Source organism: Amia ocellicauda, chromosome 20, assembly GCF_036373705.1.
Source record: "Amia ocellicauda isolate fAmiCal2 chromosome 20, fAmiCal2.hap1, whole genome shotgun sequence".
In the NCBI taxonomy this organism is placed as follows: domain Eukaryota; kingdom Metazoa; phylum Chordata; class Actinopteri; order Amiiformes; family Amiidae; genus Amia; species Amia ocellicauda.
Window position 1 is genome coordinate 11,868,560 of NC_089869.1, and position 24,483 is coordinate 11,893,042.

At 38.6% G+C, this 24,483-nt stretch overlaps 1 protein-coding gene across 1 annotated transcript; it reads right to left on the reverse strand.

The window, feature by feature from the left end:
- Positions 1-2,269: 2,269 nt before the first annotated feature.
- pkd2l1 (polycystic kidney disease 2-like 1) lies at positions 2,270-20,343 on the reverse strand. The gene is made up of 15 exons (XM_066693503.1): positions 19,850-20,343; positions 18,962-19,075; positions 17,815-17,942; positions 12,085-12,338; positions 11,703-11,927; positions 9,657-9,885; positions 8,820-8,990; positions 8,323-8,504; positions 7,401-7,521; positions 7,210-7,308; positions 6,886-7,007; positions 6,617-6,734; positions 6,249-6,385; positions 5,754-5,901; positions 2,270-5,377 (listed from the first exon to the last, which is right to left on the reverse strand). The coding sequence occupies exons 1-15, from the start codon at positions 20,148-20,150 to the stop codon at positions 5,159-5,161; spliced, it is 2,568 nt and encodes an 855-aa protein (XP_066549600.1). The 5' UTR covers positions 20,151-20,343; the 3' UTR covers positions 2,270-5,158.
- Positions 20,344-24,483: the final 4,140 nt, after the last annotated feature.

The following is a 24,483-nucleotide window of genomic DNA, read 5'->3' on the forward strand; positions in this document are numbered from 1 at the left end:
TGCTTTACTGTTTTCAGTAGATTAAACTATGCAGGTCCATTTGGCCCATAACTTACTGGACATTTATTTATTTATGTTTTCTTTTTTTCTTTACAGAAAAGCATGTATTTTGCATTTGAAAGTAGTGCCTTCTTGGAAACACGCCCAAATTCTTGCAAATGCCTGCATGTGCTTTGTCATTCATAATTGGATACCTGAAGCCGCTTCTCACGCAATATTATTAGTGTGTGAGAAGTCACTTGAGTTGTCAAACGAGGAATATTGCTGTAATGTCGGAGCAGTCGCTGGGAGCGGTGAACCCAAGCACAGAGCAAAGGGAAAACCAAGGAACAGGGAGATGATAGGGGGCCAGCAAACAGGTATATCAGGTAGATCCAAAAGGCGAGGTCAGATAAACAGGCAAAGGGTCAACGATGGAGGGCAGAACAGGAGATCCAGGGAAAGTTAAGGTCAGAAACAATATAAGACAGGGGTTCCCAAAGTGCGGCCCAGGGGCCAAATGTGGCCCTCTAGGATGTTTGGTGTGGCCCGCCAAAGCCAACCTTCAACCACCCCTTTTCTGAAGCTTTTCTTTATTTTTACACTTAATGACAATTTTCTGTAACAAATTGCATATGTAATTTGGGGGAAAATAATAAAACAACAATTAAAATTAATAAATGTTCCCTACCAGAAATGTAATGGAAATAAAATTGGTGGTTCATTTTCTACTGCGGCCACCCATCCCATGCAACCTCTGGAAATTGGCCCTCCATCACCAGACATTGGGAACCCCTGCTGTAAGACTAACACTGGGGAAAAGGCTTGGGATTGTCGCTAGAAACAGTACTCTAAACTTTGCACCAGACTGAAGGAACAAAGGGGTATAAATAGAGAGATAATAAACAGGAGAAATGAGGAGCAGGTGAGAAAGTTAACCAGGAGACAAGGAGTGATAATTCAGTAATGAGGTGAAGAAAGACAAAGAACAGGGAAAGCAGAAGTTGAAGCCAAGGCGACCTGTTTTGGTGATCAATAGGATTGAGAAGTAGACATAACAATCGCACACCGCTTGTGTTGTGTTTAATCCTCACTTTTTGGTACTGGAAATGGTGACAAGCTGTTAGCCTAACAGCCACAGGGTCCTGGGTTTGAGTCTCAGCTCGGGGGCCTGTTTGTATGAGTTTGCATGTTCTCCACGTGACTGTGTGGGTTTTATCTGGGCACTCCGGTTTCCTCCCACCGTCCACAGACATGCAGGTTAGGTTAATTGGCCTAAATAAATTGTCCTGTGTGTGTGTTGCTGGGGTCTGGGGTCCCGTCCTGGGTGTATTCCTGCCTTGCACCCTATGCCTGCCGGGATCGGCTCCGGCTTCCCCGCGACCCTCACCAGGATAAGTGGTTTTGAAAATGGATGGATGAATATCAATAATTGTATTTGTGATATCAATTATTTATTTCTGATATTAATGATTATATTTCTGATATTAATGATTATATTTCTGTTATCAATAATGCATACTAATTAATATATATAATATATAATTTCAAGTTCTCAAAAAATGATATATCCTATTTGATGTTATTTTATAATGTTTTAACTACATCCACAAAATTGTTACCATGACATCACATTATTGTTCTGTGTTTTCTTGTAACTGGGGTTGCACTCCAAATATGTGCATATCTTAACATATATTAGTAACATTTGCATAACTTGTATGCAACACAAACTACTAAGTTATTTATTAAGTGTAATGCAAGTTCATGGCAACTACACGTTAGTTAACATTGTTTACCTATGAGGACAATACTATAGGTAGTTGCCCACATGGATCCAGCTTCCTTCTCACGCACAGTTTAAATGATGATCATAGGTCATGAGAGTGCATTGAGTGCTCACCACTGACATTGTGATTTATTGTTATTTCCTTTTTTTATACAAACAAGCATGTATGGTATTTGCATAGGGTAGAGCCTTATTGGAAATGTGCCAAAATACTTTACATTACTTTGCTATGTGATCTATCCACTTTGGTATATGATATATATACTTTGGTGAAATATATATATATATACACTTTGGTATGAGACTTATTTTTTGTGCTATATGATATATCCACTTGCCTTTTTCATTTGGAAAGAAAATAAATATTAGGCAAGAAAATAGTGTCAGAAAGTGTTAATATTATCTTATGAAATATAAATATAAACTAAAAATTCAACCGCCTCTACCTTTGTGATTCATTTATTTGAAGTGACTCAGAGGGAGTTAAAATGAACAGATATCAACAGATCACAATATTTATTAACAGAAGCAGCAGACCTACAGAACATATAGCTCCACTATGATTCTCAAGTTTAAAGTAATATCAGTAGCCTTCTATCACATTTAGTCAACTTGAACACAAACTACAAAAACTGTTATACATAATATTTTGTGAAGAGTGAAATTTATGTAATAAAAAAACAAAAACAAAACAGTGAAGAAATAGATGATAAGATTAGATTATATATCACCATCCCTTTTCAATATATTTAATTTTTCAAATCTTTGGGGCAACAGTTACAAAATAACGTACAGACCACTCCCTGCAAATGATTTTGATAATGAAGCAGCATGGTACTTTCATTGAGTAAATAACAGTTTTCAATATAAGGGCAACTTTATCTGTTGAGGGGTTGGGGTTTGTAATACATATTTAAAAAGGCATCCTGAAGTTTTGAAAGAGATACTGTGACTATAATGTACACCATAGTTTCATTCCTACAGCTAACTTACCCAATATATTTAGTAAGAAGGAAATGGGCTCTAATGACAGACAATGTGAATCTCAGAACCAGCCTGTATTACAACAGATAACAAAAACATCCAGAACATTGATACTTCAAAGACTTGGAATTTAGCATTTCGAAATGGAAGTTTGTCTTTATAGTGTTAACAAAAGCGAGTTACTAAATTACTGTTTGTCTACAACAATTACACAAAATACACTGCATTAGTTTGATTAAATAGATTACATGTTATTACACATTGTACTTCCTATTCAACATCGTTTCCAAAACAATGAATTCAGGTCACTATTCCAACACCTTTTCTGTTTCAGCTTCCAGTTTTTGGCTCATTTAATTTGAATCTCCTTAACAGATCCTTTAGATTTCAGATGTTACCAACCCACTGGATTTGATATAAACTCCATGTGTCCATGCAAAGGTTTATACATTAAACTGAATTGCATTAAATAAAGTAAATAAGAGAAATAACATTTGTGAGATAACTAAGAATATATAGACCTATATAAAAGCTCATCACACCTATGAGTTATTCATCTAATGGCTATAACTAAATCCAGTATATTTCTACATCTTTACATTTTGTATTTGACTATAGACATTTAACTACATTTGCAATACATCGTTTGTTGTCTGTTTAGGAGGAATAGATCTGATGCTAAGTTAAAAAATAATCAAAAGGAGTGTTATTTCAACAAATTAAACAAATCTTCTTTTAATATAAAAAAACGTGGGTAACCTGTAGGGGCAAATTCTTAGAACAGTGTAATAGTTTCATGACAGTATTGAAAGGTTCTTGAATACCAGCAAAATTGATCAGGTTCTGGTTAATACCAGCAAAATAACTTAAATCTTCAGGTAAATGTTTTCTAAATATAACTATTGAGTGAGATTTCAAATATTTACTTGCTTTCTTTTTGCTTTGAGTTGATATTACTACACTGACCACAACCGAACACAATTTTCATTTGTATTAGACACGAAGTAATTAACAGTTAACGGTGACATTTTACAAGACATGTTTCATAACACCGTGCAACACATTGGATTTTAATATGTTCAGGTACACTTTGTTTCGGGCTGCACAGCGTTGGAGAACAAACTGAATACATTTCTGTGTGTTCTGTTCTGTGTATTTCTGTTAGTTAGATGCAAATGTCCAGGAGGAAATATATATTTCTTGACAGGTTAAATTATCACATGCCAAACTCTTCTGCAGTATAATAATCATCTTTAAAGAGAGAGAGTGCATGGCAGATCACAATCTGAGCAATTGGAATGGAACATGTTGTCTCTGGTTGACAGATCATCATGTAACATGTATTTATGATTGTGCATGCAGTGTGCTGTCATATACACCGATCAGCCATAACATTATGACCACTGACAGGTGAAGTGAATAACACTGATAATCTTGTTATCATGGCACCTGTCAGTGGGTGGGATATATTAGGCAGCAAGTGAACATTTTGTCCTCAAAGTTGATGTGTTAGAAGCAGGAAAAATGGGCAAGTGTGAGGATCTGAGCGGCTTTGACAAGGGCCACACTGTGATGGCTAGACGACTGGGTCAGAGCATCTCCAAAACTGCAGCTCTTGTGGGGTGTTCCCGGTCTGCAGTGGTCAGTAGCTATCAAAAGTGGTCCAAGGAAAGAAAAGCGGTGAACCGGCGACAGGGTCATGGGCAGCCAAGGCACATTGATGCAAGTGGGGAGCGAAGGCTGGCCCGTGTGGTCCAATCCAACAGACGAGCTACTGTAGCTCAAATTGCTGAAAAAGTGAATGCTGGTCTGATAGAAAGGTGTCAGAACACACAGTGCATCGCAGTTTGTTGCGTATGGGGCTGCGTAGCCACAGACCAGACAGGGTGCCCATGCTGACCCCTGTCCACTGCCGAAAGCGCCTACAATGGGCATGGAGCAATGGAAGAAGGTGACCTGGTCTGATGAATCACGAGTTCAGGGTGTTGACTTGGCCTCCAAATCCAATCCAATCGAGCATCTGTGGGATGTGCTGGACAAACAAGTCCGATCCATGGAGGCCCCACCTCGACACTTACAGGAGTTAAAGGATCTGCTGCTAACGTCTTGGTGGCAGGTGGTCATAATGTTATGGCTGATCGGTGTATGTTGTGTACTTTCTTGGTATGGCACAGAATGAACTGATTGTGTGAGTGGATCCATGTCCAATTGAAATGTTGGGTTAAAGAATGTGCATTTCCTTTTTGTTTAGTTTTTTGAGGGGTCCTACAATATTTTAATGTTATATTTTATAATGTATTTGTATCTTCCATTGTTCTAATTTTTAAAAAAGTGGCAAGAATAATTTGTTTATTCATTTTTAAAATGAGAATGGATCACCGACAGGACTGTTGATTTTGACAAGCTTTATAAATGGCTGTTAGAGAGGTTCCTGGTGTTGATTGGTGGTAGTGTAGTGTCTAATGATCCTGGCCATCCTGTTTTGGGATACAGGTTATTCTTCATTCCCAGTGTTGTTTCAGCCATAGGGTTGTCTTGTGAGGACTTTTGCCAGGAGTTAATTTCCTCATTTATCAAGCAATCCAAGTTTCCAAGGACCTGTTCACCTTGAGCTAGTTTCTCATCCTGGAGGATACAGTACAGTGTGTTAATGATACAAATATAGAAGTGTTAAGAGTAAAATGGCAACTTGGTATCTTTAAACAATAAATGTTTCAAAATGCATTTTATCGATCAATAAATAATACATGAGGCAATGTTCTAGATAAAGGGTTTCAACCTGGACCTTAACAAATATTGTTCATATAATTTTCTTTCCTAATGACACTTACGACATTCCCCTCATTTAAATGTACTTTTACATTTACCGACTACAAGATTGCCAAATGGACTGGAGAGACTATTGATAGTTCTTAATAGTTTTCAAAACTCAAGTAAATGAGTTGTGTTTCAACAAACCCTTCAGCAACAACAGAATATATCCTGTATATGTGAAACTCACTTCACTTATATTCTCCAGCAGTTTGCCCTTTGTGTCTGTTCTTTTCATTCTGTGCATCTCCAACATCTCCAGTTTTACCATAATCGCATCAATCTTGGATGTAATACTTCCTACAGAGTGTTCCAGCTGAAGGACCCGACGTACCATCCTTTAAAAAAATAACAACAGATATTGAAGTTAAATTAAGTATGAACAGAATCCTTCACATTACATTACTCTCTTTAAAAGACTTAGGATGTAAAGAGGAAAGCAATTGGACTACTTCAGCTTCATTCTAGAATTGAAATATCTGCAGTAAAACAATTGAAGAATATTCTTTGACTGTCCTAAGCACTTTTACCTTTGCACATTCTAAGAGTTGTTGTTGGGCAGCTGCTTTTGAATGATGGCTGCAGGGCTCTAGGAATAATTAACTATTTGAGGATCTCAGAGAAAAAGTCAATAAACTGTTTAAATAATGTATTGTTAGTTAATCTGCTGTTACATAATACCTACATCTGAAACACTTCCTGGGCCACTCCAGTGGTGTTGTTGCTGTTGCTGTTCTTCACATCAGTAAACTCCATAGACTGGTGACCTGTATCATGGGTATAATTTCGTCCCAGGTGTTCTATTTCTGCATTTAGAGCAACCTGTTGAAGAAACATTTAAAACCACATTTGTTCTAATAAAACCATAAATACGTATGATTTGTTGGTGTTTTATGGTAGCATCATCTTTTGTGTTCTAACTCATCGGCTATACTAATTATGAAAAATATAATTAAAGGGGGGGAATTATATATTACAGAGTAAACATGATTCAAAGCTAGTCTGTAGATGCATTTTGAATGTTATGCCCCCCCCCCCCCCAACAAATCCTACCCGCTTCTCCTCCAGTTCTCGTTTCATCCTGTTCTGTTCTTCCTCATCCAGTATCTGATTACCATCGTGATCAAACTTGGTGAAGGCAGCCGAGATCTCGTGATCGTCATGGCCCATTCTAATGGAGGAAAAAGAAGGGCAGAGGGGAACCCGCACATTACCTTTAACATTTGCCAAGGGAACACAGGCTAATTGCTGACCACACAGATATCTTCATCTTCATATGGTGTCATTATGAAGTAGATGTGTGTGATTGTGCTTTGGCTTACTCTTTCAGGCTGTTTCTAAAGTCTTCAAATTCCAGTTCCTTCGATCCGGATTGTAAAGCCTTCTGCACATCAGATATTCTTTCTTTCTTTAGTTTCAGCTTCATCATTGTTCTCATATATCCCTACAAGCAAAATATATTTTAATCACCAGGTCTGATCAGCTTCAGGCAACATTTACAGTGGTAACAACATAAAGAACACTCTTCCCATATTCTTTTGTATTTAATTGTTTTCACACAATTAAAAAATAAAAAGTTTTCTCTTTCTATATATATATATAAAGGGAGATATAGGGACAGAGAAAAATATAGAGTTCTCTTTTACCTTCTTTATAATATCAGTAAACTGAACTTCATCTTTCTGGTTTGACAGTTCTTCTTTGACCTCAGAGTATGTGTCATTGATAATAGCCAGAAACATATTCTGCAACACAAAAACAGGCCTGCATTAATACACAAAACACTGTCTCACTACCACATGTTTAAATTAAGGGTATTCCATGTAAAGTGACTTACGAGCAAGACAAAGAAGACGAAGAACACATAGGTGACAAAATAGATGGGCCCCAAGATACGGTTGGCATTGTCAATGGCATCATAATCAAAGTCTCCAAGGATAATTCTGAACTGGGTAGAACTAGGGAAGAAACACAGACTATTGTTAATATTATAATTAATAATATAACCGTGGCACAAGCTTCTAATTAAACTTACATGATCAGGCTTAAAACTTTAAAATGTCTGGAAAGTAAGTACAGTTTGAAAAATTAAACAACAGTGAACAACCCAGAATTATTCCTACAAATTATATATCAATACTATATAGATTTAACTATTAAAATGTTTGTTTCCATGTGTAGCTCATAGAAAGCTCAATTATGTGTTTGACCTTCTAATTATCCCTTTCTTTCTGGGAATGTTTCAAAATGACTCCAATTATTAACCTTTCCACTGTATCTTAGTAATGAACAAACCAGATTTGTTTGGTTATTTTGAGTCTCTTCATAAAATTGTAGAAGCAAAGAATTTGTCTGTGTATTTGCAAAGCTCCTGTGCAAAAGTAGTTTGTGTATGGTTACATTTAGTTGCTTAAATAAGCAATTTGCTTTTGCAGTTTTGAACATTGTGCTCAGGAGACACACTTTCTGAATTCAGAACGACTGAATTATGTAGCAAATGTTGTCTAACCACATAAATGCCTGCTGCTTTTCTAAGACGGTTTATCTTCATGTGTGTACTGTAACTAAGATGAACGTCTGTAGAGGTGAGTGCTTAGGCCTGTTTTGTAAATCTGCAAGTGTTCCCGATTATCTTTGCTGTTGAAAGGTCAGGGGTGTGAGCAGTGAAGATGAAACTGATAAAGCATTAGCTGAGTTATGAGTCTGTCTAGGTGACATGGAACAGGGAGAAAACAAGTAAAAAGTGATCTGATTCCTACATGCATCTGAGGAAGGTACTGAATGTTTGGACCTCTGTCCCAAAAAGCAGGTATCCGAGCTGAGCATAAGCAAAGAAGACTATGAAGAACATGATGGCAAAGCCCAGGATATCTTTTGCACAGCGAGCCAGGGTGGAAGAGAGCTGGGTCATAGTTTTGTTGAAGCTGATGTATTTGAATATCTAGGAAGCAGAAGGGTGTGTTAACATTTTCAATAAAACATTCTCTGCCATATAAGTTTCAAAGTAGACATGATTTGAAATTAAGCAATTATAAAATATTGGGACAGTCTCCCTAGTTGCAGGTCCAGGACATATTTTAATCTTGTGTTTAACTGACTTTGTATAAGATTACATTTAGTAAAACAAACGCATACATTCTTTCAATTGAATGAATGAAAGTAAACAAATTGTTCTAAATTGATTTAAAAACAGGCTATATTTCTTAATTTACAAAGACGTTAAAAAACTAAACAAAATGTAGGTAACTAAACATACCTTGATCCAGGCAAAGAATAAATTGACAGCATTCATATTATTGTATTGGGTTTGCCAGAATGCCAGAAATTCAAAATCTGCATAAATAGCTGGTTGTTCCAGAAGTTTCTCCAACAGTATGTTCACTTCTATGGTCCGGAAAACGTTAAATATGATTGCTACGATGGCAATCTGTAAAAGACATGGCACTGTTAGTAGCTATTAATGGGAAATGGAAACAGGGGGAAAAAACTTCCCAGATATACAGATATTAATTTTACAATGCTAGTAAAAGAACATCAGTGTGTTTTCAGAAGAGGAGTCAGGTTTGAAAGCATCATCTTTTGAATTTTTTAACTTGCTTATTTCCTACATTTTGTACAATTTATTATCCGCTTAAATGTCAAGTAATCTGACTGTGATGATAAGAAACTGCTTGGGGATTCCCTAGTCAAAAGTATATTATTTCAAGACATCTCTCTCTGTATGAATGTGATTACTAGTTACTAGTTAAAAGATACTGAATGGGTTGTGTGAGGTGTGGTCTTGAGCTGGCTGTTGCTGTTCAGGGGCAGGGAAGTATAATAATCCTTCTCTAAATTGATTCAGTGGTTATATGCTTAGGGCAGTAGAGAGGGGCATCTCTTTGTGTTGGTAATTTCCATTATTTTATTTAAAAGGCCAATACCTCCCTCTTGTTACATTACTACAGTCTCTAATTTAAAAGTCTAGATTAAAGGGAACTGGGTATGAGTTTTGTCCAGGGTGGTGCAATAGAAGTAATAATCAATTTAAATATGATCTTGCCAGAGCTATTTAAGCCAGCAGCAATTTAAAGTTTGCAGATGATCCGCTTACCAGGATAACCACCACATCGAGAATGTTCCATATGCTGGTGAAATAGGACAGCTTGTGGATGCGCAGCTCCAGAATTTCCTCCACCACATAATAGAAGATGAAAATGCAGAAGACAATTTCACAGCCAATGATGAAAAAGTCCCAGGTGTTGACATAGCGAATGAGCTTGACAGTTCTGATCTGGTATGACGATATAGCTCCCCCACTGGCAGGAAATTCAATCACGAGCCTGAGATGATAAATGGTCATGCTTTTTAGAATAAGATACAGACCAATGACTGAACTGAGATTGACAATAAGATGTATTGAAAAGAACATAGCTATCTGTGTTTTGGGAACCAGTCTGATGTACTTGCCCCTCTGTGACACACATCTATTATTCCAGTATCAGATCACAAGATAAAACCAGGGCAAGTACAGGACGTTTTGAATCCTCACACTGTGTTTTGGCACCTTCTACAATGAGGGAAAAAGTATTTGATCCCCTGCTGATTTTGTACGTTTGCCCACTGACAAAGAAATGATCAGTCTATAATTTTAATGGTAGGTGTATTTTAACAGTGAGAGACAGAATAACAACAAAAAAATCCAGAAAAACGCATTTCAAAAAAGTTATACATTGATTTGCATGTTAATGAGGGAAATAAGTATTTGAGCCCTTCGACTTAGTACTTGGTGGCAAAACCCTTGTTGTCAATCACAGAGGTCAGACGTTTCTTGTAGTTGGCCACCAGGTTTGCACACATCTCAGGAGGGATTTTGTCCCACTCCTCTTTGCAGATCCTCTCCAAGTCATTAAGGTTTCGAGGCTGACGTTTGGCAACTCGAACCTTCAGCTCCCTCCACAGATTTTCTATGGGATTAAGGTCTGGAGACTGGCTAGGCCACTCCAGGACCTTAATGTGCTTCTTCTTGAGCCACTCCTTTGTTGCCTTGGCTGTGTGTTTTGGGTCATTGTCATGCTGGAATACCCATCCACGACCCATTTTCAATGCCCTGGCTGAGGGAAGGAGATTCTCACCCAATATTTAATGGTACATGGCCCCGTCCATCGTCCCTTTGATGCGGTGCAGTTGTCCTGTCCCCTTAGCAGAAAAACACCCCCAAAGCATAATGTTTCCACCTCCATGTTTGACGGTGGGGATGGTGTTCTTGGGGTCATTCCTCCTCCTCCAAACACGGCGAGTTGAGTTGATGCCAAAGAGCTCGATTTTGGTCTCATCTGACCACAACACTCCTCTGAATCATTCAGATGTTCATTGGCAAACTTCAGACGGGCCTGTACATGTGCTTTCTTGAGCAGGGGGACCTTGCGGGTGCTGCAGGATTTCAGTCCTTCACGGCGTAGTGTGTTACCAATTGTTTTCTTGGTGACTATGGTCCCAGCTGCCTTGAGATCATTAACAAGATCCTCCCGTGTAGTTCTGGGCTGATTCCTCACCGTTCTCATGATCATTGAAACTCCACGAGGTGAGATCTTGCATGGAGCCCCAGACCGAGGGAGACTGACAGTTATTTTGTGTTTTTTCCATTTGCGAATAATCGCACCAACTGTTGTCACCTTCTCACCAAGCTGCTTGGCGATGGTCTTGTAGCCCATTCCAGCCTTGTGTAGGTCTACAATCTTGTCCCTGACATCCTTGGACAGCTCTTTGGTCTTGGCCATGGTGGAGAGTTTGGAATCTGATTGATTGATTGCTTCTGTGGACAGGTGTCTTTTATACAGGTAACGAGCTGAGATTAGGAGCACTCCCTTTAAGAGACTGCTCCTAATCTCAGCTCGTTACCTGTATAAAAGATACCTGGGAGCCAGAAATCTTGCTGATTGATAGGGGATCAAATACTTATTTCACTCATTAACATGCAAATCAATGTATAACTTTTTTGAAATGTGTTTTTCTGGATTTTGTTGTTGTTATTCTGTCTCTCACTGTTAAAATACACCTACCATTAAAATTAGACTGATCATTTCTTTGTCAGTGGGCAAACGTACAAAATCAGCAGGGGATCAAATACTTTTTTCCCCCACTGTATGTATCTACTTACCTGAGGACACAGAACAGATTGATGTTGGCATTGTAAGCTGAAAAGTCGATGAAGACCGCCCTGGTGCCCCTGTCCAGCCATAAGTTGTTCTTGAGATCCAGTAGGACTTTGGTGCTGTCTTCCTTGGTCAGGTTGAGATCCTGGTAGTACCCACTGCCACTGTATGTGGCCAGCTTACCCCAGTAAGAGGATCCTTTAATTTCTTTTTCTGTGTGGTACTGCCAACTATGTGGCGATTTAAAAAAAAAAAAAAAAAGACAGATCAATATTTTTATATATTTATTGCAGCAGGGAATGAAACCACAGGTCAAAACAGCCAATAATATCTGTAAAAAACAAAGCACTTCCACTATCAGCGAGCAATATGATTGTCCATACTCACGCCGTTCCATTAATGAGGCCAAACGCATTGATGTCCTCCTTGGAGGCATCATAGACATCGTAACAGCCCGAGATGTCATCCCTGAAGTCCTTGTGCACCGTGCAGGAGTTGTTTCGCACCTTCAGCTGCCTCATTCTGGGGACCCCCAGCAGCAGGTTCTCATAGTAGATGAAGGAGGGGGGGCTGTAGGTCAGAGACTGGTTGTTGTACCACTTGCTCCAGTAGAGTCCATCCAGCAGGGGGCCTTGTGCAAACTGTGGGGAAGGAGCATAACCCTTGCAAAAGGCCTTCCACGCAACGTAAATGAAGACACATACATTGCACTATAATTGGACAAAGGAAACTGGCAAATAAAAATTCAATATAAATACAATTACAACAAGACTTCCACTGCTCTTGTATAAATAATCTTATGGAAAAGCAGTGAGTTTTCTTTCCTGTCTTTCTAACTGGTGCTCTGTGTTAAATATTTGTGAAACAACACACTGTCAATAAAGGTAAACCATGTTCCTGATTAGTTCTTATATCATGTCTAAGGGTAAGGCTATTCAAGAGATTTAAAATGATAAAGGTGTGTAATTGAAGATATTATTGTCCATGGGCCAGCAGGTTTTTTTTTTGTTTATTTGTGTATTTGATTTGGCTAATGTGCATATTCTATTATTTTTTTCATTATACTGTTTTAAGTTTGAGATTCATTAGGTCAATTTTTATTCACTTTAATTTGTCATCTTAATTATATATTTTTCTTTTGCAAAAATTCACAGATTCACAGACAGGCCTGTTTTGTTTTAGATTTTTTTTTTCCTTCCCTAAAATGCTCATACATCCATGAAAACCCACAAAACTTGCAAGTGTTGTAGAAACCACTTATACCTACAAATGCAGTTAAAACTACATCATGTGCTGGTCACATGATGCTGCCGGCATATGCCACTTCATACTCATGCATAACTTACAGTGAGGGAAAAAAGTATTTGATCCCCTGCTGATTTTGTACGTTTGCCCACTGACAAAGAAATGATCAGTCTATCATTTTAATGGTAGGTGTATTTTAACAGTGAGAGACAGAATAACAGCAAAAAAATCCAGAAAAACTCATTTCAAAAAAGTTATACATTGATTTGCATGTTAATGAGGGAAATAAGTATTTGATCCCCTATCAATCAGCAAGATTTCTGGCTCCCAGGTGTCTTTTATACAGGTAACGAGCTGAGATTAGGAGCACTCTCTTAAAGGGAGTGCTCCTAATCTCAGCTCGTTACCTGTATAAAAGACACCTGTCCACAGAAGGAATCAAACAATCAGATTCCAAACTCTCCAACATGGCCAAGACCAAAGATCTGTCCAATGATGTCAGGGACAAGATTGTAGACCTACACAAGGCTGGAATGGGCTACAAGACCATCGCCAAGCAGCTTGGTGAGAAGGTGACAACAGTTGGTGCGGTTATTCGCAAATGGAAGAAACACAAAATAACGGTCAGTCTCCCTCGGTCTGGGGCTCCATGCAAGATCTCACCTGGTGGAGTTTCAGTGATCATGAGAACGGTGAGGAATCAGCCCAGAACTACACGGGAGGATCTTGTTAATGATCTCAATGCAGCTGGGACCATAGTCACCAAGAAAACAATTGGTAACACACTACGCCGTGAAGGACTGAAATCCTGCAGCGACCCCAAGGTCCCCCTGCTCAAGAAAGCACATGTACAGGCCCGTCTGAAGTTTGCCAATGAACATCTGAATGATTCAGAGGAGAACTGGGTGAAAGTGTTGTGGTCAGATGAGACCAAAATCGAGCTCTTTGGCATCAACTCAACTCGCCGTGTTTGGAGGAGGAGGAATGACCCCAAGAACACCATCCCCACCGTCAAACATGGAGGTGGAAACATTATGCTCTGGGGGTGTTTTTCTGCTAAGGGGACAGGACAACTGCACCGCATCAAAGGGATGATGGATGGGGCCATGTACTGTCAAATCTTGGGTGAGAACCTCCTTCCCTCAGCCAGTGCATTGAAAATGGGTCGTGGATGGGTATTCCAGCATGACAATGACCCAAAACACACAGCCAAGGCAACAAAGGAGTGGCTCAAGAAGAAGCACATTAAGGTCCTGGAGTGGCCTAGCCAGTCTCCAGACCTTAATCCCATAGAAAATCTGTGGAGGGAGCTGAAGGTTCGAGTTGCCAAACGTCAGCCTCGAAACCTTAATGACTTGGAGAGGATCTGCAAAGAGGAGTGGGACAAAATCCCTCCTGAGATGTGTGCAAACCTGGTGGCCAACTACAAGAATTGTCTGACCTCTGTGATTGCCAACAAGGGTTTTGCCACCAAGTACTAAGTCGAAGGGCTCAAATACTTATTTCCCTCATTAACATGCAAATCAATTTATAACTTTTTTGAAATGCGTTTTTCTGGATTTTTTTGTTGTTATTCTGTCTCTCACTGTTAAAATATACCTACCATTAAAATTATAGACTGATCATTTCTTTGTCAGTGGGCAAACGTACAAAATCAGCAGGGGATCAAATACTTTTTTCCCCCACTGTATGTCCCACTATTAGGCTGTGTGCTTAAACATGGCCGCCACAATGACTGTGAATGTACACTCACCTAAAGGATTATTAGGAACACCATACTAATACTGTGTTTGACCCCCTTTCGCCTTCAGAACTGCCTTAATTCTATGTGGCATTGATTCAACAAGGTGCTGAAAGCATTCTTTAGAAATGTTGGCCCATATTGATAGGATAGCATCTTGCAGTTGATGGAGATTTGTGGGATGCACATCCAGGGCACGAAGCTCCCGTTCCACCACATCCCAAATATGCTCTATTGGGTTGAGATCTGGTGACTGTGGGGGCCAGTTTAGTACAGAGAACTCATTGTCATGTTCAAGAATCCAATTTGAAATGATTCGACCTTTGTGACATGGTGCATTATCCTGCTGGAAGTAGCCATCAGAGGATGGGTACATGGTGGTCATAAAGGGATGGACATGGTCAGAAACAATGCTCAGGTAGGCCGTGGCATTTAAACGATGCCCAATTGGCACTAAGGGGCCTAAAGTGTGCCAAGAAAACATCCCCCACACCATTACACCACCACCACCAGCCTGCACAGTGGTAACAAGGCAACAAGGCATGATGGATCCATGTTCTCATTCTGTTTACGCCAAATTCTGACTCTACCATCTGAATGTCTCAACAGAAATCGAGACTCATCAGACCAGGCAACATTTTTCCAGTCTTCAACTGTCCAATTTTGGTGAGCTTGTGGAAATTGTAGCCTCTTTTTCCTATTTGTAGTAGAGATGAGTGGTACCCGGTGGGCTCTTCTGCTGTTGTAGCCCATCCGCCTCAAGGTTGTATGTGTTGTGGCTTCACAAATGCTTTGCTGCATACCTCGGTTGTAACGAGTGGTTATTTCAGTCAAAGTTGCTCTTCTATCAGCTTGAATCAGTCGGCCCATTCTCCTCTGACCTCTAGCATCAACAAGGCATTTTCGCCCACAGGACTGCCGCATACTGGATGTTTTTCCCTTTTCACACCATTCTTTGTAAACCCTAGAAATGGTTGTGCGTGAAAATCCCAGTAACTGAGCAGATTGTGAAATACTCAGACCGGCCCGTCTGGCACCAACAACCATGCCACGCTCAAAATTGCTTAAATCACCTTTCTTTCCCATTCAGACATTCAGTTTGGAGTTCAGGAGATTGTCTTGACCAGGACCACACCCCTAAATGCATTGAAGCAACTGCCATGTGATTGGTTGGTTAGATAATTGCATGAATGAGAAATTGAACAGGTGTTCCTAATAATCCTTTAGGTGAGTGTATGTTAAAGGTGCGTATTTTCAGATGTGTGAAATTTGACCCCAGAAAAAACCCATAAACTGTTTTTCAAAAACTCACCAAACTTGGTACAATAATAAATGACAATATTATGCTTGATTGTGGTGATTTTCATAACCATTGGTTTTGCGGCATGTTGGCAACTTTGCTTAAGGCGATGGCACATGAATATCTACAGAACCGTTAAGCCTGTGGTGCTTCGATTTTCAGTGAGTAACAATAGTACAAAGATCTGTCAATATTGATAAAATCTAGTTGATGGGACACAAAACACGGCTGCTGTAATACAACCAAAATAACAGCATTTAATTTGAGTCCCATGCTGACATATCATATTTATACCTTTACCTCCATCATGTGGACAAACCTGGAAATTGCATTGAGACATTGTAATGACCCCTAAACGCTCATACATAAGTGTTGTAGAAACCACTTACAGCTACAAATGGTGAGAAATTTACACATGCTGGTCACATGGTGCTGCCACCATCTTGTGTTTAGCGGCGACATTGTGAAATGCTACAAAAATCTTCTCCAAAACCAACTGACACATGCATATGCCACTCATGCATATCTTATGCCCCTCTATTACATGTGTTCATCAGCAAAATATCTGTAAATAATTTGCAGAAATCTCTAAATGATTCACAGATATCTGCAAATCATGCAGAGATGTATTTAAAAAGCACAATAATTAAATATCTTTAAATGGTTTAAAGATATCTGAAATTCAATTTAAGATATCTTGAAATAATTTAAAGATATCTCTAAATCATTTGCGGATATTTTTAAATGATTTAGATCTGCAAATCATGTAGCAATATCTGCAAATAATTTAAAGATATCTGCAAATGATGATGTTTATTTTGAGATCTCTAAATCATTCAGAGATCTGCAAATTACTTCCTGTATGTAGTCCAATATTATCACATTATCACTTATGTAACTGAATGAGGAATTAGCAAGTGATACTCTCAGCCAACATCCAGGAAGACATTTAAAGATATCTCAAGAAGATATAGTGATATCTCTTAATGAACACTAAGTAATTGGCAGATATCTTCAAATATTTCAAGATATCTTCAAATAATTCCAGATATCTTTAAATAATTTAGAGATATGTGCAAATCATTTAGAGAGATCTTGAAATGCATTTTGAGATATCTCTAAATGATAATTTGGCTTGCCATACTAAATGTACTTTTAAATAAGAATAAATTAATTAAAGATATCTCTAAATGATAATTTGGCTTGCCATACTAAATGTACTTTTAAATAAGAATAAATTAATTAAAGATATCTCTAAATGATAATTTGGCTTGCCATACTCCCTGTTAATGACTGTTCCTTTTAAACTCTGCTTCCATGGTGACAGAAATATCAAACTGCTGTGGTTTGGACCCAGTCCATTCATTTAAAAAAGACTAAATGAGGCAATACATGATGAGGCTTTGTCTATGTCAGGAAAGCAAAGCATTTGTTTATCTATCTTCTCTGAAATTTGATCTCACTTTTTGTCTTTTGCACGAAATAAACTGAATCCCTTAATGGGATGCAGTTTACTCTGTTATACAGAGGTTATCCTGGTGTACATTTTCCATGATCAAATGTGCAGCTGAAAATATTTGTGCAGATTTAAAATAATAATAAAAAAATATATAAAGTAAATTAAATTATTCATAGTGAAAGATGCACCTAGTTGAATGTTATGAAACAATTATTTCTGGGAACTTAACAGCTCTATTTCTGGGAATAACAGCTCTTTTCTGGTTTAGGAGCTATTTGTTGTAGTATAGTTTACTCTCACTCTAAATCAAATCTGTTTATAAAACTAACCTGGATAATGTTATACTGGGCCTAGTTCCCCTTGAATACTTACAGACCAGAAGTCTGCCATGCTCCCAATGGACTGAAAGGTGACTCCATCAATACTGGGGGTGTTCACAAACAGGTCAGTCATCGCCTTGGTGTAGTAGTAGGCATTGGAGCTGGTCATCCCAAAGGTCACTGAAAGTCCAAATGTGTAGTTAAGTCAGGAGCAGGTATAATGCTCTTTTACAAATGAGGTCAAATTAAAGAATGATTGTATCATCTTTAAATCGATAACTGAAATTACATTTATCATAGTAATAAATAATAATGCAATGAACAGTAATAATAGAATGTGTTTACTAAATTAAAGGGCTTGAAGAAATGTCAGTTTCTGAAGGGATATCAATCTTTTCTTCCCTCAACATCCTGCAGCTTTCACATCATCCGGGATTGGATATCAGCTTTATTCAGCTCCACCAGGGTATTCTCTTCTGAAAACAAATATATAACCAGCACCATTCAAGCACTGACATTATTGGCCTGTGTCTTTCATTGACAGAAGCAAAAGAGCCGATTATTTTTGACTAATGCTTGGGCAACCAACGCACAGCTCTACGCAAATGGCTTTGTCAAACAATTTAAAGTGGCTCTAAATCCACGCTGCATGAATAGAGACAGCAATCTGAGCCTGCTGTGGTCTTATCAGCAGAGTGCACCAGTGCACTGAGTCACGTTCATTGTGTTGCAGTTCGGTCGCTGCGTGCTCTTCTGCACAATGCTCTCCTCAGGTCAAGGTTGTCATGGGGAGGGGTGTGTGTGTGTGGGAAGGTGTGTGGGGGGGTGTAATTAAAAGAACTACATTTACAAACACGTTTTTAAAATATGACATGAACGAGAACAAAAAGCTAGCTGCTGCAGACAGAGAGAGAGAGCTCACATTTAATGTTTTGGCCATCATAGCATGTATAACACAGATGGCCACCACACAGATCTAGTATCTGCTGAGAGAATCAAACTCATGTCATACCTGATTGGACAAGAACACTTGCTGAGATATTTGCAGAGCTCCATTGGTCATTGAGTTAATACATGGATCTCAGCATGCATTGTAAAAAAACAGGTCAAATATTAGAAGAAAATTATATCCTTCAACAGATACATGGATGTGTCCAGTAGAAAACGTTTGCTTGTTTGCACAACAAAGACATACTCACAAAAGCACATATCGACAAGGAATACGATGTACACTATCAGCTCTCTCAGAGTGGTCCTGACGTATAGCTCCCGATTCTCTGAAGTGTTCTCTGTCAAAGTTGTGCCCCACAGTCCTGACCAAAGAAAAATAATGATTGATTTTATAGGAGCAAATACAGGTGTTAATGGTGTTTAACATTGGTAAATAAAAAGCAGAGATACTATCCCATTAATGCCACAAAATCCATCTGACTGAACACTTAATAATATGATGGAATTGAAGCTCATCAAATGAAGGATCTAAAGTGCAATTTCGTATTTTATATTCTTTGTTAATGAGCTGAGCCTGTCTTTTGTTTATTTCCTTGAAAATAAATCAGATATTTTAGTTGTTCTTTATATTCAGTGTTTTATAGGACACTAAAATCTATATTATATGACTTTCTTAAAATGACATCAAATAGCATTTGAAAAAAGTGAAAATGAACACAATATCAAATAAATGACAAGTGTATGACATTCAGATGTAGTGTCAAAAGTTTTTACTTTATGTTCTCCATTTCCAGATGGACAAGTCATGGTTATATATCTAGCTCTTTAATAATAAGCTTGATCTTTCTTGCAATCTGTAGTCTAAAACCCTGTATTAGAAAGGAGAAAGGAGATTGTTACCTTTCATTATACTTAGGATTTTACTTTACATATAGGATGTTGGCCTGTTCAGAGATTACAATGACAGAGATGTCAACCCCCCCGGGGCATCCTTAGCTCCTATCTGTTACATAATGAATAGCAAATTAATGGTTCTCCATTAATATACTCAGTTCTAGACTTAACACATGCACTTTTATATCTGCAAAGTGGAAGTACTGCAGACGACAAATCAAATCTTTGAGTGTTTCTCTTACCACGTATTCCTTTGGTGAAGAAGAAACAACATCCTCCAGACTTCTTTTTTTTTCCAGAATGCTCCTTACCCATGATATCTTTACTGTAAGAGGAAGGGAAACCCAGCGTGCCAATTTTTTCATAGGGATTTTCCTGGATGGGTTTAGGATTGTAGATGGTGTTGATATTCATCGGGGACATTGGAGGAGATGGGCTGAAAGCGGGATTGACCCAGGCAGTTTTGCCCATGCTGTCCAGCTCTCGTTCTTCTAGAGCACTGAAGTGGCTGTCCGCTCTGTTGTTCTGCTTTGAAGGATACATTTTTGAAGTAAAGTAAAGTAAAGGCGAATTGTGAAGAAGATGATTTTCCAATGTAGAGTAATATCTATGCGGTCACCACTTGTAGGGCCCTAATTCAAATATGAGGTGAACACAAACCACCTAGCAAAGCAGATTGTTTTCGCCACAGTCCAGTTTCAGTTGTTTTTTAGTGTGATCAGCAACAGGTCAGTCAGGCAGTGAAAGTTTTTCTTTCTGCCTTTTTTTGTGGGCTGTCTTTATAGAGGCTGTGTGACATCAGGAGTGTGCTAGGGAGGTGCTACTCTTTGTGAAGAGCACCATAAATCTTTTCCCTGTCAGAGCTTCCTGGACTGACCGCTCACAATGTTCACAAGTGCCTCTACTTTCACTCACTTGTAATGTTCTTATTTCTTCATCAGTGCAGCCTTGCTCCTAAACCAAAATCTGATTACCATTTATTTTGTTTGTAAATTCAGTGTATTTTAAGTGCGTTGGTGCTTTATTTGAAAAAGTGTCAACAACTAATATATTAACTATTATGTGTACATTATTTTACTCTGGTAGTGTCTAAAACTGTTTGACACAGTTGGATTTTACAAGGACTTTACAACATTTCTTCAAAATATCTTGAAAGAAATCACACTGAGCCTCCTAATTTTTATGGGAAACAAAGGTCTTTTTAAAAAAAAATATATATATATATATATATATATATATATATATATATATATATATATATAGATATATATATAGATATCATGTTTGGAATAAACAGTTTTTTTTCTAAATCAGCATTTTATGACAATTTATCAAGGGTATGAGTATCATGACCCCCTCTCCGCTCCCTGTGCCTTTTCAACCCTCGCTCCCAAAGCGCCGGAACGATCTTCCCGCTGAGGTCAGGGCCTTCTTGTGATTACTCAAAACACATCTGTTCAGACTGTACCTGTAATACAGCAGCCTCTTCTACTGTAATTGTTCAGCACTATTGTTATTATGCACTTACTTATGTATTGTTGAAACCTCTATAATTTTATTGCAGCTTCTCCTAGCCCCCCCCCCCCTTTAGCACACAACTGTACACTCACCTAAAGGATTATTAAGAACACCTGTTCAATTTCTCATTAATGCAATTATCTAACCAACCAATCACATGGCAGTTGCTTCAATGCATTTAGGGGTGTGGTCCTGGTCAAGACAATCTCCTGAACTCCAAACTGAATGTCTGAATGGGAAAGAAAGGTGATTTAAGCAATTTTGAGCGTGGCATGGTTGTTGGTGCCAGACGGGCCGGTCTGAGTATTTCACAATCTGCTCAGTTACTGGGATTTTCACGCACAACCAATTTCTAGGGTTTACAAAGAATGGTGTGAAAAGGGAAAAACATCCAGTATGCGGCAGTCCTGTGGGCGAAAATGCCTTGTTGATGCTAGAGGTCAGAGGAGAATGGGCCGACTGATTCAAGCTGATAGAAGAGCAACTTTGACTGAAATAACCACTCGTTACAACCGAGGTATGCAGCAAAGCATTTGTGAAGCCACAACACGTACAACCTTGAGGCGGATGGGCTACAACAGCAGAAGACCCCACCGGGTACCACTCATCTCCACTACAAATAGGAAAAAGAGGCTACAATTTGCACAAGCTCACCAAAATTGGACAGTTGAAGACTGGAAAAATGTTGCCTGGTCTGATGAGTCTGGATTTCTGTTGAGACATTCAGATGGTAGAGTCAGAATTTGGCGTAAACAGAATGAGAACATGGATCCATCATGCCTTGTTACCACTGTGCAGGCTGGTGGTGGTGGTGTAATGGTGTGGGGGATGTTTTCTTGGCACACTTTAGGCCCCTTAGTGCCAATTGGGCATCGTTTAAATGCCACGGCCTACCTGAGCATTGTTTCTGACCATGTCCATCCCTTTATGACCACCATGTACCCATCCTCTGATGGCTACTTCCAGCAGGATAATGCACCATGTCACAAAGGTCGAATAATTTCAAATTGGTTTCTTGAACATGACAATGAGTTCACTGTACTAAACTGGCCCCCACAGTCACCAGATCTCAACCCAATAGAGCATCTTTGGGATGTGGTGGAACGGGAGTTTCGTGCCCTGGATGTGCATCCCACAAATCTCCATCAACTGCAAGATGCTATCCTATCAATATGGGCCAACATTTCTAAAGAATGCTTTCAGCACCTTGTTGAATCAATGCCATGTAGAATTAAGGCAGTTCTGAAGGCGAAAGGGGGTCAAACACAGTATTAGTATGGTGTTCCTAATAATCCTTTAGGTGAGTGTATGCTGTATTAAACTTGGATGTATGCTTAGTGTATTTTGTATTGATTATACCACTGCACTTTAGTAATGTTTATTGTGTAAACTGTAAATTGCCTTGGATAAAGGCGTCTGCTAATAAATACATAATAATAATGTCAAATGTCAAATGTGTGTGTATCTATCTATATATCTATATCTATCTATATATGTATATATAATTGTAGAAATTGTGTGTGTGTCCTAGTAATCCATCTGTCATCATATCTGTGGAAAACATCTGTCAATATACTTTAAAGAAAATGGTTGTAACGCAGTTGATGATAATGAAGCTCGTGTGGCTATCTATGTCTGTCTTTATCAACACAATGCACCTAATGTCTGAATACAAAGGCCGAATGACATTCAGCACGGACAAGAGGGGGATCAATGGAAAGAGTCTTGCCTTTATTTGGAGATGAATGCTCCTGTTTGATGCGGCTCTGCTATTGTCTCTTACATGGCATAGAAACCTGAAGAACTTGTCAAAATATATATAGTATATTAAAATAATAACCATCCTACAAATGTGTATCATTTAGAAGAGTCTTGTAAAGTTGTGGTCCATGTTACACATATCTCTTTCAGCAATCCATCTTTATTTATTTATTTATGTTGGGGTAAAATTGCCCCTTATGTATTGTATATACCCACTGTATAATACTCTGCATGTTGGGAGAACAGAGTACAAGGATTTTTATATAACATATTCTACTAACTGTTAGGAATTATTAAGCTTTGTTCTGATATTAGGTAGGCATACTGATCATTTAACCTACTGTAACCATGTAACTCATTGTATTGTATTCTTATTATAGGATTAGATTAGAACAGATGCTGCAGATTTGACATTGACATATCTCACTGGAAATGTTGCCATGCCAAGGGGGCTGAAATTTGTCATTATTGCAGAAATAACATAAATAACATACTCGCGCATAACTATTTCTGTGAAAGTCTAGACACTTGAACTCACAGCCTTTCCCTCGACTCTATCTTGGAAATGTCAAACCATAAACTCCCTATATTTATATTATATTTTGAGGAACAGCTCAGAGCTGACCACATAAACAATATACATGCTGCTCTTCAGACAAACCAGAAATAAGATAGAGTCCCACGTCATCTACTGCTAGGCAAACCATGCAGACATGTCAACCGAAACTCTCGAGTGTGTTAAGGGTTATAATATTGGACACATTTCATGTCTGCCTAGCAACTAGATCTGTAATATGATATGTCCTGCCCCGGAACTCTGACTTCTGACATGTATAAAACTGTGTGCTGTTGCAAAAATAAACTGAAGACAAACGATCTGGCATTGTGTTGGTGACTTTTTTCTTCCCGAGCTCGTCTCCTGTGGAGGATCCACCATCCTGCACTGACGGCGCTGGGTTATCCTAGTCCAGGGAACCTGAAGGGTTTACTTCTGGTGAAGTGGTTGTACCTTAACTATTTATGTATGTATGTATGTATGTATGTATGTATGTATGTATGTACAGTGGGGGGAAAAAAGTATTTGATCCCCTGCTAATTTTGTACGTTTGCCCACTGACAAAGAAATGATCAGTCTATAATTTTAATGGTAGGTGTATTTTAACAGTGAGAGACAGAATAACAACAAAAAAATCCAGAAAAACGCATTTCAAAAAAGTTATACATTGATTTGCATGTTAATGAGGGAAATAAGTATTTGACCCCTTCGACTTAGTACTTGGTGGCAAAACCCTTGTTGGCAATCGCAGAGGTCAGACGTTTCTTGTAGTTGGCCACCAGGTTTGCACACATCTCAGGAGGGATTTTGTCCCACTCCTCTTTGCAGATCCTCTCCAAGTCATTAAGGTTTCGAGGCTGACGTTTGGCAACTCGAACCTTCAGCTCCCTCCACAGATTTTCTATGGGATTAAGGTCTGGAGACTGGCTAGGCCACAAATGCAATCATTAAAAAAAGAAAAAAAAATTCAAGTTCATTACATTATAAATGTATTTTTGTAATAGTCTGAAGTAGTTCAGCTGTTGAAATGAACAACACAAT